This window comes from Sciurus carolinensis, chromosome 2 (genome assembly GCF_902686445.1).
Source record: "Sciurus carolinensis chromosome 2, mSciCar1.2, whole genome shotgun sequence".
Lineage (NCBI taxonomy): Eukaryota > Metazoa > Chordata > Mammalia > Rodentia > Sciuridae > Sciurus > Sciurus carolinensis.
Window position 1 is genome coordinate 10223210 of NC_062214.1, and position 17589 is coordinate 10240798.

The following is a 17589-nucleotide window of genomic DNA, read 5'->3' on the forward strand; positions in this document are numbered from 1 at the left end:
AGAGACGGGGGCAGGGCCAGTGAGGGGAGTGCTCTTTGGGGCATTTTCCCTCCCTCTCCCTTCTTCTTGTGGTGGCAGTCCTCACTCTCCTTGAGCCTCATTGTGCCATGTTTGGAGCATATGTTCAGCTGTGTTCTGATCGGGTCTACAAAGATTAAATATTCTAATAGGTAGCCCTAATAAGGAGACTTACTGTTCATGTACATTCTGTTCCAGTGGAGAAGGGACCTCCTAACTGACGCACATCTGTATGGTGTGTGTGATTCCAGGAGGAGGCTGGGCAGGCGCAAGTGTCTGAACTCTGCTGCCTGAAAGCCTGCTGTTACCCCAGGACCCAGCTTCCAGGAGCCATGCATTCTTAAAGGAGCAGGCTGTGTGTTGTTCACCTCTCTTCCTAACAGAGTGACTGGCAAAGTATAGGTGCTCCAGAGATGACTGGTGAACAGTGAATGTAGATCCATTAAATGATAGTTTTCCTTTTTTAGTGCCATGAGCTGAAAGAGAGCTCTACTTGGGATTAGGATTGTGATAATGATAATGATGCTGACCTGGTAAAAGTGACTATGCTAATAACCGAGAACGCCAAAGACATTGTATTGGCCATCAAGGGAAAAATAGACCCATCCCTCTGAACTGCTGTCAGAACTCCTCTAGGACAGTGGTTGGCATTATTGTAAGGTGTCTTCGTTCCTAAGAGTAATTATTATAAACAGTTTATTTTGAACTCTCTTTAGCTTCACAAGTGAAGAAAGAGCCCTTGATCTCAAAGACAGTTTCTTTCCCACCCCTCAGTCCCTTGAGTGTGAACCCCTTATCTAAGTTTCTAATTCAAAGGGGCTTTGAGACTTGTGGAAATTCTTATAAAAGTTTTTAAACAAAAATCAAACAGATAACAGTAATGAATCCTGGAACCAACTATTGATTTAAACTTAGGTTTCTTAATAACTAGAAATAGGATGAAAAAATATAGGGCCCTTGTTGTGTTTCACATCTAGCCCTAATAATTCAACAGTGACTGATAGAGTCTGGTGAGACTTGAGGAATCATTTGACTTGTAGTAGGCATAGAAAAACTTAAGTTTGTACAAGAATGGTAACAGTGGCCCTTTGTGGGAGGAGGAGCTCATGGCTAGAGGATAATGAGAAGGGAACTCTCTTTGTTTATATTCCTATAGTGGCATGACAGAGAGAACAGGGTACATGAAAGCCACTGTTTTAAGTTAGAAGTTCCATCTGGAGCTTGATAAGGCTGAGAAATGGTTTCAATGAATGCTTTTCTCTTTGGGGCCCAATTAAACTTTCAGTGCTGTGTATGAAATATTTTCAGACTTCTAAGTTTCAGTAACATCCAAATTCAGACTTTCTGGGAGTTGCTTGTTTTGGTAGTTTCCACCCTCCCCTTTCCATTTTTCAGTTTTATGTTGATTTTTGGATTAGACCAATAAATGAAGTAACATGATATTACTTTTGGATTAGTCGACTTGCAGTTTACAAATGGTAGTGGTATTAGAGAGTAATAGCTTTATTAATTAGAAGGCCAGATTTGCATATATTAAATTTTAATTCCTAGTGTTTTGGCATTTGTTTTTGCTGGTTTTGTCTTAGAGCTACTTTCTTCTGCAAAATTGCTTTGGATTTGGATTATTAAATTGACGACAGATTCTTGCCAGACTTATGGAAGCTTTTATGGTCATATTGGAAAACATACAAATTCTCAACTGCCTAAATTTTACTAAATTTTATTTTCTTTTTAAACACAAAATCTTTGGATTTTGAGGAACTTGGGAAAGGGGATCTAGATTTCTGATCTGATGTATTAGGACAGTCAAACGATTCTTCAGTCGCTACATACAGACTTCTGGTTTCTCAAGGGTGCCCTCAGTTAGCCTGAGCAGTCGCCCATTTCTTCCCCTGTCTCAGCATTCACTCAGTGGCCATGAGTGAGCGCCTTTGTCCAGCTGTGTTGCCAGCTCAGGAACGAGTCACATCGCTGTTAGTGTCTTCAGTTTGGGGAATACACAGAAACTGCAGGACAGTTCCCAAACAACAAAACCCTTTTTTATGACACGATTGTGTGGTAATCATGCTGAAATGCTGAGCACTTTTCTATTTTCAGAGGTTCAACATCACAAGGAGAAAAGCAGTCATACTTGATTTAAAAACAATTGGTTGGTATTATTTTCCTAATTCTCAACTTTAAGATCATCACTGAAATGGTTTTTTAAAGCCTAATCAGAATTGTGCCAGATTAGACTCAGAGGTCAATCCGTAGCTTAAAATATCCTGTCAGAAAATAAAGACATCTGCCAGATGTGATGGCGCACACCCCTAGGCCCAGCTACCTGGGAGATTGAGGCAGGAGAAGTGTGAGTTCGGAGCCAGCCTGGGCAGCACTACAGGGCCCCATCTCAGAGTAGGCCTGCCTGCTTTAAGTATTCAAACTATACCAGATAAGGATATCTACTCACCTTTTTTGTGAGATGGAGCCAGGGTTTGGGAGTCTATCATCAGTGGATTAGTAAATATTACAAGTTGTACATGTTTTGACTTTGACTTAAATTTTTTTTTCCAATAGAAACTATGTTCCAACTTCCTGTCAACAATCTTGGCAGTTTAAGAAAAGCCCGGAAAACTGTGAAAAAAATACTTAGTGACATTGGGTTGGAATACTGTAAAGAACATATAGAAGTAAGTAGCATGCCGTTTTTTTAATTTTAACGTGACTCCACTTCTGATCCATTACTTTGTATCAATGGTCAGGATCGCTAAATGTTAGGTGTGATTCTGAATTCTAACCATAGCATTAGCTTCGCCAAAACTCTGAGCATAACTTGTTCCTTTGTCCCTAAAGTGGGCTCTTTGATCTTTGCATCCTGAAGCAATCACAGCTGTCATGGAGGGCTGAAGCATGTCAGACAGTGCATTACGTACTTTAAGATTGTCTGTGAATTTAGTCCTTAAAACAACCTTTGTGGGGGGGACAGAGGAATTCTCATCTCCAGTTTACAATAGGAGGAGAGAAGAGCTGAGGATGGGGGCAGTAGGACTGGAGCCTGTTCTTACTCTGATAGGCCTGAATGTTCTGGTGACCTTCTGATTGTTGAGGCATGGTTGTTTGGGTGCTTGTCGTCTCTTTCCTTAGGATTTGAGCATTTGTTGGCCCTTTTGACCCATCAGGGACTATTTTCTTCCCCTTGTTAACAGTTTGGCCTTTACAAACTGTTTTTCCAACCTTTTTATTCTGTGAGCTTTATACAGCCCAGTGGGATAGCAAGTACAATGTCTCCTCCTTTTCCAGTTCTCATTGCTCCAAATCTTACGGTTAATTGGTCAAAACCTCTGATTGAAAAGAAATGTTTCAAGCTGTTTTCCCCACTAATGTGCAAGTTCCACCTGACTAGGGGCCATGACCACCTTGTTTGTCCGTTTATCCCCAGCACCTACACAGTGCTTGGCACACATGAGGTGCTTGGAACATGTTTGAATAAAATTGGGAGATTAAAAGCAATTCATTTCACAGAACAAGTTTTCTTTTTCTGAGTCCCACTAATAATACTCCAGGGGCATATTGTGGAGACAGAAGCTTCTCAGAAGTGGGCTTCTCTAGCGTGTGTTCCCCAGAGGGAGGTAGCCTCTCTCCAACCCCTTGAGTTCAGGTAGATCAGCCCAGATAGAACAGTCCATTCAACTCTATGTATTCCATGGGGTCATCTTCACAAAAATAAGTAATGCAAATATTAAGGTACCTTTTCTATCCTGCATTTGATCTGTTCCTCCTGTTACTATATACATTTTATACTCTGGAATTTGCATGTACTTGATTTTTCCACCCCAAACTGTGAACCATTTTAGAAGCAAGGGGAATTTTATCCTATGATTTTTTTAACTTCCTAGTGTGTTGCAGGGTGGGGGCTTTAGTTTTTACAGAAGACTATAAATTTAACATCACATTGCTTACTATCTTTGATTAGCTTTCTTTCCTCCTTTTTGGGTTTAAAAATCCTGTGTTTTCTTCCTGATTGATCTCCCACTCCTTTCCCCAGAATATCTCCCCCCAAACCCCCCACAGAACCAGAATATTGCACCTGCAGAACTGTTAGTGAACATTGCTGCCTTAGTTTCCCTCCCAGTACTATCCTTAATGAGTTAGAGTGCTTACTGGTATTATCATGTGACTGGATTTTTTTACTTAATTAGAATTTCCAGCAGTTTCATTGGAAGCCTGGCTGACCACTAGGGGAATGTTCTGTAGATAGAAAACGTTCAATGCCATATGTTTTTTTGGAAATCCTAAGAGCTTTATCATTCCTAATTTGGATCTTGGGGTTGGTTTTCCTGTGCTTCCTCCCCAACCCTGGCTCCGTGGTAGGATTTACATGTAAATGTAAAGTCGATGCCACTATGTTTTTGTAAACTTCTTTCACTGTTTTCTAGGATTTTAAGCAGTTTGAACCTAATGACTTTTATTTGAAAAACACTACATGGGAAGATGTAGGACTATGGGACCCTTCACTTACAAAAAACCAGGTAAGTAGCACAAAAGACTTCCCCAAATGGCAGCACCCTTGGTACACTTCAGTTTCGGATCTAGGCCTTTCATAGTAATGCAGAGTTTGTGGGTAACAGCCTAACATGGAAGATACCCAGACTGTATATCTTATGTTTTCCTCAGTGATAGGGAAAAGTAAGAAGAACTTCTTGTCTTTTGTCACTGGACTGAAATTTCCAAGTGAAAGAACAAAAGAAAACACTGTCATTAAAGCTTTCCAAGGCCCGTGGGTACAGCAGACTCCTTACAAGTGCCTTGGCGCTTCCGTTTCTGAAGTGTTCTCCCCAGCAGCCCGTGTTCTCTGTGTGAGTTGCCATCCTTGTTTAGAGAGAGAAGGCTGTACTCTTCTATTGAGGTGTTCTTACTTCTCTCTGGGTGTTATCCCGACTCTGAGAGGTTGGGGTAGGTGACTGTAGTATGGCAGTGATGGATATTTAGCTTCTTGTAAATTGGCGTTGAAAACAATAGTAATGATACCAACAAGTGCCAATAAGTGAAAGAAGGGAGTTATAGTTGGTGTTTCTTTACCCATAGGGAGAAATGATTGTCGATTCAGATTGGAAGTTCTAATTCTGCACTTGTGATCTGTTCATCTGTTGGAACATACCTACCAGGGAATTCATATTAGGAGATTCTAACACAGATATTCAAGGTGGTTTTTTCTTAGTATCCTAGGGAAAGGTATAACCAGCAGTCTTAGCATGTGAGAGCTTTCTAGTTGAACACATCATGTTGGTTTTATGAATCAAAGTTTCATAGCTTAATAATATTACAGAAGGGTTGAGCTTTGAGGAAAACCCAAGAATTTCATTTTGGTTCAAGCTGACAAAAGCAGGTTTTTAGAGAGAAACAACCCCTCTTTGAGCACTGACTGTACAAATGTTAACAGTCATGATTTTTGTTCTTTGATATCAGTGTATTCCATGTGCATAATTGGCTTTTAAACATCATATACCCCTCACCTGTATGGGATATTTTTATTTTTATTTAACTTAATTTGAATCAAAGCAGCTTTTACTTTATAACCCTTTTGAAGATACTCTTACTTGAAAAGAAATAGCAAAACTTACAGAAAGAAAGCTGACTTTTCAAATCAGTAAGTTTTTAAATAAGCATTGAAGTCTGAACACTACAGTATACTTTGAGAATGATACAGCTTTGTCTCAAAATTGTCTAATTGCAGACCTGGGGTTGTGGCTCGGTGATAGAGCATTTGCCTAGCATGTGTGAGGCACAGGCCTTGATACTTAGCACCACTTTAAAAAAATTAAAGGTTGTGTCCATCTACAACTAAAAATATATTTTTTTAATTCTCTAATTGCATTAAATATGCTGGGCCCTGAATTTTACTGTATCATAAATCTGAAGCCAATAACAGTTTCCTGATTCACAAACTGAGATTGATTTCATGGTTTCCTGTACTAGAGATTGAACCCCAGTGGTACTTTACCACTGAGCTACATCCCTTTTTTTTTTTTTTTTTTTTTTTTTTAATTTTAAGGTAGGGTCTCACTAAATTGCTGAGGCTGGCCTTGAACTTGAAATCCTCCTGCCTCAGCCTCCTGAGCTGCTGGGATTATACCACTGCACCCAACTCATTTTTTTTTTAAGAGAGACTTTTTTAAAAATATTTTTTCGGATATTGATAGACCTTTATTTTATTCATTTATTTATACGTGGTGTTGAGAATTGAACCCAGTGCCTCACACATGCTAGGCAGGCACTGTACCACTGTGCCACAACCCCAACCCCTCATTATTATTTTAACTATTTCTAACGTAAATGTTAATATTGAAGCCATTTGTCTTTGAGTTTGTCTGAAACCAATAAGTATGACTCTGGTCTTTTCTCAACAGTGAGGAAGAACTCAGTGTTGAGTTTTAAATTTACATATGGGGACATAAATTAAGATACCTGGTTTAAAATAACTTTTTCATATGAGTATCTCTTTCATAAATTTGTTCTGCAGGAAGAATTAACCATGCTGAAATCAGGGCATTAAGAGTTGTTACTCTAAAAGTAGCATTCTGAGAATATGTTGGTGGGGGGTCACTTAGAAATTGTTATTGCCTGCCCAGAGTGGCATTCTGATTCTAGTTTCTGTTTTCTTTAGGACTATCGGACAAAACCTTTTTGCTGCAGTGCTTGTCCATTTTCCTCAAAATTCTTTTCTGCCTACAAAAGTCATTTCCGGAATGTCCATAGTGAAGACTTTGAAAATAGAATTCTCCTTAATTGCCCCTATTGTACCTTCAATGCAGACAAAAAGACTTTGGAAACACACATTAAAATATTTCATGCTCCAAACGCCAGCGCACCAAGTAGCAGCCTCAGCACTTTCAAAGATAAAAACAAAAACGATGGCCTTAAACCTAAGCAGGCTGACAGTGTAGAGCAAGCTGTTTATTACTGTAAGAAGTGCACTTACCGAGACCCTCTTTATGAAATAGTTAGGAAGCACATTTACAGGGAACATTTTCAGCATGTGGCAGCACCTTACATAGCAAAGGCAGGAGAAAAGTCTCTCAATGGTGCAGTCCCCTTAGGCACAAGTGCCCGGGAAGAGTGTAGTATTCACTGCAAGCGATGCCTTTTCATGCCAAAGTCCTATGAAGCTTTGGTACAACATGTCATCGAAGACCACGAACGCATAGGCTATCAGGTCACTGCCATGATCGGACACACAAATGTGGTTGTTCCCCGATCCAAACCCTTGATGCTAATTGCTCCCAAACCTCAAGAGAAAAAGGGCATGGGACTCCCACCAAGAATTGGTGCCCTTGCTTCTGGAAATGTCCGGTCTTTACCATCACAGCAGATGGTGAATCGACTGTCAATACCAAAGCCTAACTTAAATTCTACAGGAGTCAACATGATGTCCAATGTTCACCTGCAGCAGAATAACTATGGGGTCAAGTCTGTAGGCCAGGGCTACAGCGTTGGTCAATCAATGAGACTGGGTCTAGGTGGCAACGCACCAGTTTCCATCCCTCAGCAGTCTCAGTCTGTGAAGCAGTTACTCCCAAGTGGAAATGGAAGGTCTTATGGACTTGGGACAGAGCAAAGGTCCCAGGCACCAGCAAGATACTCCCTGCAGGCCTCTAATGCCTCTTCTCTCTCATCAGGCCAGTTAAAGTCTCCTTCCCTCTCCCAATCGCAGGCCTCCAGAGTATTAGGTCAGTCCAGTTCTAAACCTCCCGCAGCTGCCACAGGTCCCCCCCCAGCCAATACTTCCGCAACTCAAAAGTGGAAAATTTGTACAATCTGTAATGAGCTTTTTCCTGAGAATGTCTATAGTGTGCACTTCGAAAAAGAACATAAAGCTGAGAAAGTGCCAGCAGTGGCCAACTACATTATGAAAATACACAATTTTACTAGCAAATGCCTCTACTGTAATCGCTATTTGCCCACAGACACCTTGCTCAACCACATGCTAATTCATGGTCTGTCTTGTCCATACTGCCGCTCAACTTTCAATGATGTGGAAAAGATGGCTGCGCACATGCGAATGGTTCACATAGACGAAGAGATGGGACCTAAAACGGATTCTACTTTGAGTTTTGATTTGACATTACAGCAAGGCAGTCACACTAACATCCATCTCCTGGTAACCACCTACAACCTGAGAGACGCCCCAGCTGAATCTGTTGCTTACCATGCCCAGAATAACCCTCCCGTTCCTCCAAAGCCACAACCGAAAGTTCAGGAAAAGGCAGACATCCCTGTCAAAAGTTCACCTCAAGCTGCAGTGCCCTATAAGAAAGATGTTGGAAAAACCCTTTGCCCTCTTTGCTTTTCAATCCTAAAAGGACCCATATCTGATGCACTTGCACATCATTTACGAGAGAGGCACCAGGTTATTCAGACGGTTCATCCAGTGGAGAAAAAGCTCACCTACAAGTGCATCCATTGCCTGGGTGTGTACACCAGCAACATGACCGCCTCAACCATCACTCTGCACCTGGTGCATTGCAGGGGTGTTGGCAAGACCCAGAATGGCCAGGATAAGACCAACGCACCTTCTCGGCTCAATCAGTCTCCAGGCCTGGCACCTGTGAAACGCACCTACGAGCAGATGGAGTTTCCCTTGCTGAAAAAACGAAAGTTAGATGATGATAGTGATTCGCCCAGCTTCTTCGAAGAGAAGCCTGAGGAGCCTGTCGTTTTAGCTTTAGACCCCAAGGGTCATGAAGATGATTCCTATGAAGCCAGAAAAAGCTTTCTAACAAAATATTTCAACAAACAGCCCTATCCCACCAGGAGAGAGATTGAGAAGTTAGCAGCCAGCTTGTGGTTGTGGAAGAGTGACATTGCGTCACATTTTAGTAACAAACGGAAGAAGTGTGTCCGTGATTGTGAGAAGTACAAGCCTGGGGTGTTGCTGGGCTTCAACATGAAAGAGTTGAATAAAGTCAAACATGAGATGGATTTTGATGCAGAGTGGCTGTTTGAAAACCATGATGAGAAGGATTCCAGAGTCACTGCCAGTAAGACTGTTGACAAAAAGCTTCACCTTGGGAAGGAAGAGGACAGTTCCTCTGATAGTTTTGAAAATTTAGAAGAAGAGTCTAATAGAAGCGGTAGCCCTTTTGATCCCGTTTTCGAAGTTGAGCCTAAAGTCCCTAATGATAACCCCGAGGAACATGTACCGAAGATAGTTCCTGAGGATGCTTTAGAACCTGATGAGAAGCTAGACCAAAAAGAGGAGGATGGTTCAAAGTACGAAACTGTTCATTTGACTGAGGAGCCAGCCAAACTCATGCAGGATGCCTCTGACAGCGAGGTCGACCAAGACGAGGTCGTTGAATGGAAGGACGATGGGGCCTCGCCCTCTGAGAGCGGGCCTGGCTCCCAGCAGTTGTCGGACTTCGAGGATAATGCGTGTGAGATGAAGCCAGGAACCTGGTCTGACGAGTCTTCCCAGAGTGAAGATGCTAGGAGCAGTAAGCCGGCTGCCAAAAAAAAGGCTCCCATGCAAGGTGACAGAGAGCAGTTGAAATGGAAGAATAGTTCCTATGGAAAAGTTGAAGGGTTTTGGTCCAAGGACCAGTCACAGTGGAAGAATGCATCCGAGAACAGTGAGCGCTTATCTAACCCCCAGATTGAGTGGCAGAATAGCACAATTGACAGTGAGGACGGGGAGCAGTTCGACAACATGACTGATGGCGTGGCTGAGTCGATGCATGGCAGCTTGACCGGAGTTAAGCTGAGCAGCCAGCAGGCGTGAGTACCTGCCAAGGCCTCACCGTGACTCGCTGCAGCAGCGGGGACTCTTCTTTCAGTCTGACTGCAAAGCTCTTAACTGGTACCGCCTCATGAGGACTCGTCAGCAGGCTGCGGGGACGCGGGGACACGTGGCCACTGCGGTCCCAGTGGTCATTTCTAAGTCTATGGCACGTTTGGCTGATCTTGGCTTCAGAACCTTCTCTGACAGACATGGTGACTTAAATGTGAAAAACCCTAAGCTGGTGGCTCATGAACGCACACGAGGAAAAGCAGAGGCTTCTTTTCTCCGCCTTTTCAACATCTTTCCCTCTGTGAAATGTCGGTTGGATGTCCTTGAGAAGCGTTGTCCTGGTCCACATGGTAGTGTAGGGCCGACAGACAAGCTGCCAGTCTAATGTGTACAGTAGACTTTGGGAAATTCGATTTTTTTTTTTTTTCATGTATTCATTCTGAATAGTTGAAATGTATATTTGTACAGTCTTTTAGACCTATTCAAGTGATGCTTATGATATTGTTATTGTGTGCCCCCATCATAGATTTGTTTCTTTTTTTAGTGTTGCCCTTGCTGTGTAATAAATGCTATATCTAGTTTACCTAGCAAAAGCTTGAACCTGCGCTAGTATGGACCTTTGGACAGACTTAGTTTTTGCACATAACCTTGTACAATCTTGCAACAGAGGCCAGCCACGTAAGATATATATCTGGACTCTCTTGTATTATAGAATTTTTCTTGTTCTGAATATCCTTGACATTACAGCTGTCAAAAACAAAAACTGGTATTTCAGATCTGTTTCTGGAATCTTTTAAGCTAAAATCACATCAAGAATTGACTTTGCAGCTACTAATTTTGACACCTTTTAGATCTGTATAAAAGTGTGTTGTGTTAAAGCAGCAAACCACTGAGTGCTGCCTTTTGGATATTTAGTTTTATCTTAGTTGAACACCACCCTGGTGTATTCATTTATACCATCTAATATATGACACACTGTTGTAGTATGTATAATTTTGTGATCTTTATTTCCCTTTGTATTCATTTTAAGCATCTAAATAAATTGCTGTATTGTGCTTAATGTAAATATTTGCTTTATTGCACACGACAGACCTGTGTGTCCATTACATCTCGTGCCATTTGATGCTGTGGCACTCTTTCATCAGAGACGGAAGCCACACTCACCAAGGAAACGTGTGGAAAACCAAGATCTGCTATTTACAGAGAATGCTTTCTCGCAAGGAACCTGTTACAGATTATTTTGGTTTTGTGGTGGTGTTTTTAACTGCAAAAGTAACATCCTTTAGTTCTTCAGTTCCTCTTGTTAAGGAGCAGAGCCTGCATATGTACGTGGATGTCGCAGTGATAGAAGGATGTAAGCAAAAATTGGCATTAACCTGCAAGCAGAATCTTAATGCCAGGAAGTTTTTCTTCTGAAGGAAGGATGTGTTACTTTTCACCTTGTCATGGGAACAGTTGTGCTAAACAGGCCTTTGACTGTTAATAAGCTTTGGAGAGCCTCATTCAGGGCCTTGGGGTAGCCAGAGCTGGTGTGTTCACTGTGCAGATTCCCCAGAGCAACTTGAGAAGGTCACAGGAAGGCAGGGTTGGTTCAGCATTTCCAGCCCCGAGGCATCAAGGGGCTGCTGCAGTCCATACCATGGCGAGTCAGTCACGCCTTGGGGACATTGACCTTAAAAAGTCTAAAGTGGTTGGCTTCCATAACTTTCTAACACCTTCTCCAAGAAAGACTTGTGACCTGAGACTCTCCCTAAATGTTTCTCAGAAACAATACAGGCAGAAGTGCAAGAGGGCTGGAGTGTCAGGGCCTGGGCCAGCCTGGGACTCAGGTCTGCTTCACCAGCTGCAGTAGGAAGTCTGCAGCCAGCATGCAGGGCCCCCCGAGTTAGGATGCTTAGATTACCAAATCAGAAACAGCAGCTGGATTCAAGCCACCTCATGTTGGTGGAATCACTCTGCCTAATTCAAACAGGAAGAACTGAGCCTGGGTGGGTGTCCCGCATGCAGAACGAGATGCTTGTGCAGAGGCGTGGGTGTGAGTGGTCCAGGGCCCTCGCTGGTGGGACTTCAAACAGATGATGCGGCTTCCTAGCTAAGGTGGTGGGAGGGCCCTCTGCCATTTGAGAAGGGTTTTGGCCACTTAAAAGTTGGAAATAACATTCCCAGCTGGAATTGTTGAGAAACCCTGAAAGTGTCTCAATAAAAACCTTTTAAAAGAATGTTGTTGCTGCCGTTTGCTTTTGGAATAATCTGGTGATCATTTAATTTAAAACCGCAGCAATCTGCCACCTTGCAATTAGAATACCTATAACTGTAGGAAGAACAGTTCTGTAGGTTTCTAATTTTAAAAAAATAATAATTACTCATTCTGGAGAGCTTTGCTATCTTGCCCTTCAAATTTTCTTGTAACAATGAGTTCCAGAGTCAGACTGATGTTTCTCTCCCTTTTCAGCATATAGAAGTGCTTTTTAAAATCCCATCTTTGGTTCTGTGTTATTGAGCGAAGAGAGAAGTCCCTCCCTCCAACAGCTTTATCCCCTTTTAAGATCTGAGTAGAAATGGACTTGACCATCTTACTGCCTGTGATTGTGTCCATGCGATCCAAATGCCTGCCCCTTTACTAAGGTGCCCATTTCACAAATGGGCCAAATAAGCACCAGCTTTTTGGAAACCCCTGTTAAAGGCTGGAATTCCCCATCTGAAACACTTCACCAGTAGTCACCAAACCTGCTGCTGCCATGCTCAGGAGGGCTTCCTTTACTTCATCTCAAACTGCCAGCTCTAGTCCCTCAAGATGGGGGTCATTTCCACGTGGGACTGTGCCTCTGCCTGCATGATGGAAAATCTCTACCTAATTAAGAAGAACACACAATCAACTTGATAAAGCAAGGTCAGGCACTGGGTTTTCTACCCATCGTACCCCTCATCTCACCCTCCCTGTGGCTCACCAAGATGGTAGCTAACAGTTGTAAGATGGCTCCCCTAAGTGTCAACGTGGACATCTCAACCAGACAAATCTCAGAAGACCGAGAAGGAATAGGAATAGGAAAAGGCTGCTCCCACCATTCCAACTGCTGGAGATGACGTCAACATAACTATTAACTGGTCACCGGGAGAGAGTCTAGAAAAAAAAGATCAATCTCAGCCAAGGCTCTGGATGCTTCAAACTTGAAGATAAACTCTGCTGGGAGGTTGACTCAAAATCAAATCCAAACCTGTGACAAAGGACGCTGCCATTTGGTAATTGCATGCTGCTGCCTCACCATCGGCTTGCTCCAACTTTAATACTGGAATGTCAGATGTAACGTGAATGTGCTAGAAACCCCATGTCTGCGGTGGGATTGTGCTCAAAAATCAATGTCTCAGGTGAAAGTTTCATGTTGTCAAAATCACCACCTGAAAATCCTCAAGTCCTGCTTTCAAATGCTCCAAGACGGACCCAGCAAGGCCAGGTCCGTAGTCATTGCCTGGACAGGCTCTGAGTGGAATCAGTGGCAGAATCCCCCATTCTAGTTTCCTTGTGTGTGTTTTTTTCCAGAATATGGTGTTCCTGTCCCCGCTCCAGGCCACCGTCTGGCCTTAAGGTGCAAGGCCCTGTAAACCTCGACTGGTTTTTGCAATAAAATTCTTGCTGAACCTTTAGTAAGCAGTTGCGGCACTGATGGCAAATTGGATCCCTTTTGGAAACTGATAAAGCAGCTACAAATAAAAGGGCTTTTTCCGACGTGCTGGCTGCCTCTCCACTGAGCAGACTGGCAGCTGTGTGTGCGACAAGCCGTCTGGGAGGGTGGGGAGAGGAGGACAGCTGTGGGACCTGCCTGGCCACAGGGCCGATGAAACTGTGTTTCGTCTGCAGGAGGAAAGCCTCTGTCCCCGGCGAGGGGCCTCTGAGCAAGGGCTGGACCACAGCTCTCCCGCAGGGCAGCCCAACTCCTAGGTCCACCAGGAGCTCAGGACGCTCAGTGAGTCCACGTGTACTGAGCAAGTCTTCGAAGCACTGCTGAAGCTCGTGCCTGGGCGAGTTGGACACCTGAGTCCCTGAAACAGCCTGACAACCCAGACGGCAGCCCTGCAGAGGAGTTAGTCCAGTGGGGTTTAGATGCTGACCTGAAGGCTGGGGGCAGGTGCCTCCTGGACAGGAGGCCCAGGCCACAGTCACTGGCATCCCCACCACACCACAGCTCCGGTTTCCTGAGCTGCCCTCGTTCCCACAGCCACAGTGTCGTCCTGCCACATCAGGCCAGCAGCTCTTCTGCTTCTGCTGTGCTTCATCCCCTTTCTACCGAAGAGGAAGACCAGCGTAGCTTGCCATTAACAAGGATGTCCCCAAGAATAAGTGCAGGCCATTTGTTGGCTCCTCTTGACTGTGAACTGAGACTTGCTCAGAGCAGGGGCCTGGACATAGCGTCACTCAAAACTCCCCAGCCGGATCAGAGCAGCCTTGTCTCAGTGACTCCTGGCACTTCCCACATGCTGGTGGCACTGACCTGGGAGTGGACAGTCCCAGCCCAGCTCGGGCTCAGGCTGCATGTTCTTTTCCAGGGACATCCGCTTCCTTCAGCAGTGCCTACCCCACTCACTTCGCCTGGCCTCCGCCCCTTACGTAGATAATTAGGACCCTCCCTGCAGAACAGGAAGCCCAACTAGACTGTCTCATTAAGGGGACCGGCAGCTGGCTATGTCAGGACGTCACTGGCAAGCACTCCAGCTCCTGTCCCACCACCCGCAGAGCCTGTTGGTCTTGGCAGGTGCCAGGTGTCGAGGGGGACTTCTCACCCACCCATAGGATTTCCCTCCCTCAGTGTTGAACGACAGTCCTGCATTCAGCCCGCAGGACCTTCCTGAAACAGTCTCTGGGAGGTGGACTCCTTGGCCAGGCACAGGGCTGCTCTGACACCCAGCAGCTGAGGTGGATTTGCTTCTATTCAAACACAATTCCATGCTACACCCAAGAAGGCAGTGGGGGGGACAGTGAGGACACAATTATGCTTAAAAGGACCTGTGCCCCGGGTGAACCCAGGTAGCTCCAGCTGCCTCTTGAAGTCACCTGGGGACTCTGAAGCTGCTCAGGGTCCCTCCAGAGGGCTGGCATCATTGGTTTGGGCTGCTGTCCAGCTGATGCCAACACACAGGGCCACACGACAGTGCGCTGGCAGTTCTGTGTAGTCAGCATAAACTAGCGTCCTAGCTAGTTCTGGGTGCTCTGGGGTACCCCAAGAGTTCTTGCCCCCGGAGGTCACTGCTGCCCCAGGAAGGTGACTTCTTGTTCTATCCACAGCAGAGTCTTCTGGAAGACCTGAGAAGGGCCTCCTGGTGGCCAAGGTGAGGCAGGCGTTCCTGGTTTGGTTCTTCGTGACCAAATACACATCCCCTGTGTTTTTCCCCTCAATACTCCCCCACAGGAAGCCACCAGAAGCCCCAGCAAGCCTGAGACCCACAGACCCACTGCCCTCCACCCATCAGCTGACCATCACCTGTCTGGCTCAGCGTCTTCCCAGGGAGGTTCCGGGACAGTGTGCCTGACAGGGCCAAGGAGGTGCTGCTTACAAATGGGTAGAGGCGCCTGCAGCCGCCTGGGCCCACGAGACACGTCCAGGTGCCTTTAAAGCCTGTAAGCAGATGTGGGGAAGGGGTCTGCCCTTCCCTGAGCCCATTTCACCTAAGCAGGAGAGCTTTTGTGGGGCTGGGGGTTGGATCTATCCATTCTTGTGCTCAGGCACTGAGATGGCCAAGGGCTTTGTCCTTTATTAATGTGGTGTGTGGCATTTCCCACAGGTTAAGCCAGCCTTGCATTCCTGGGTGAAATCTCTAGGGTCTGGACTCTGCAGACGTTTCGCAGGCCTTGATCTGTGTTCTTGAGGGAAGTCGCTGTGGTGCCCTGGAGCTCTGTCATCCCAGAACAGCGGCCTCGACAGCGCACAGTTGTACCATGGGACCCACCCCCTCCCTGGGGATCTCGGAGTTGGGGTGTGGAGGTGCCACTGAACTGCCAATGGCTGGGATTGCAGTGACCAAGCAGCCGCCACCCCCCACCACGGGCCTCTCCACACCACCCACATCCTGGGAAGAAATCCCCCAAGCCTGGGGCTCTCTGGCTCTGAGGGTCTCGGCAGGAGGAGCCGCCCCCCAGAGGGCTCCTCCTCGCTACGACATGAGCCCTGGGCTGCAGATGCCCCGGCTTCAGAAGAGGGGCTGCTTGTTTCTGTGGACTGTCCTGGTTTCCAGTTGCTGGCAATGGATTTTAGGTGACTTTTCTGGATAGGTAAACACCAAAATGTAAAAAGAAGTACAGTGGGGAGGACGCCACGCGCCCCACATACCCTCTGTTCTCCAGTTTTTATTTATCCTGAGAATTTTCGTTGCCTCATTTTTGCACAGATGGGAGCACAGTATGTACGTTTCTCTGCATTTGGCTTTCGTATCTTGGCAATCTCCATGCCACCTCCTGAGGAACTCCCCGTCAGTCCCTCTTCCCCACCTCGTGGTATTCCACGGTGGGGACGTGCGCTCGAGTTCTGCCCAGACCTGTGCTGTTTCAGTGCAGAGGGGACAACCTTGTGCATTCTTTCTCTTGTATAAGCTGGGTTCTGAGAGTTGAGGTACTGGGTCTGGGTACATTTCATATTTTGATAGATACTGCTGACTGTCCACAAGAATGGTGTCCCCAGCCATGGGGCCTAAGGAAGCGTATTTGTCTAAAAGTTCACCAACAGTGTCATCAAAGATTTTAACCTTTGCAGTGATATGTGAAGAAATTTCCAGAAATAATTCTTCTTCTTTGTGTTTTTGTATATTTATTTATTTTTCATTTTGGCAGGGCTGGAAATGAACCCGTGGCAGGCCTTGCACATGCTAGGCAAGCACTGTACCCGAGCTACACCTGCAGCCCCCTCTGCGCAGTTCCAATATTCTTACACACAGAGGTCGTGTCTTTTCATGTTTGAACACCTGCATTTTCCTTTCTGTGAAATGCCTGTTCATACCCTTTGCCCATTTTTTATTATTTATCTGTAGGTGCTATTTACATATCAGAATGATTATTCCTTTGCAACTGAGTTGCAAACATGTTTTCCCAATTTGCCATTTGTCTTAAATTTACTTAGGATTTTGTTTGGGGATTTTTTTTGGTTGAATTTTCTTTTTGTTTTGCTATGCAAAAGGTTTAATTTTATATATATAAAATCAAAATTTTCTCATTTACGGCTTCTGAGTTTGTGTCACTCTCCAGTGTATTTGCCGACTTCCTAATGAGCTGCATTTCAAACACTCAGCTCCTCGATCCGTTTGGGATTCTGGAACTGCGCCAGCCATGCAGAGCAAGATGTGGAGCTTGCTTTACCTTTTCCAGATGGTTATCCAGCTGTCTCAACATAAAGACACACTGGAACACGCCTGTGCCCCAGACCAGGGCTGCCTTCCTGACCCCTCTCGCTAGGATGGACATGACGTCCATAGCCCAGGAAAGTGGGAAGATGGTGGAGCCAAGAGCCTTGCCCTTGTGAGAATCTGCAGTGTCCTTCCTACTGGTGATCCAGACAGGAAGGGCCACAAAAGAAGAGCCACCTGTCCTGGGCTGCGGCGACCCTTCCTCTGCTGCGGGGGCCGTGGAAGTGTGCGGTCAAGGCTCACTTCACAGTGGACATGCCAGGGTCTGCCTTTGGGGAGGGGCCCCGAGGAGCCCAGGCCGGGCCAGGGAGCTCGAGGGGCTAGGCTGGGATTCCTGGCAGGGCTGCTGTCCTGCCTTCCCTCTCCCCATTCACTACCTGGGAAACCAGAATGGCCTCTTCTGCACAGACTTCTCATGT

At 45.4% G+C, this 17589-nt stretch overlaps 1 protein-coding gene across 3 annotated transcripts in view; it reads left to right on the plus strand.

Moving 5' to 3' along the window:
- The window catches only part of Adnp (activity dependent neuroprotector homeobox), a 29284-nt gene extending 19388 nt beyond the window's left edge, over positions 1–9896 (plus strand). For 2 of the 3 annotated variants that reach the window (XM_047536220.1, XM_047536230.1), the window contains exons 2-4: positions 2575–2687; positions 4434–4526; positions 6662–9896. In XM_047536220.1, the coding sequence (XP_047392176.1) occupies positions 2580–2687; positions 4434–4526; positions 6662–9775 (3315 nt within the window). In that variant the 5' untranslated portion in view covers positions 2575–2579 and the 3' untranslated portion in view covers positions 9776–9896. The remainder of the gene's footprint in view (positions 1–2574; positions 2688–4433; positions 4527–6661) is intronic. The other variant, XM_047536239.1, reaches the window with a different exon arrangement.
- The last annotated feature ends 7693 nt before the right edge of the window (positions 9897–17589 follow it).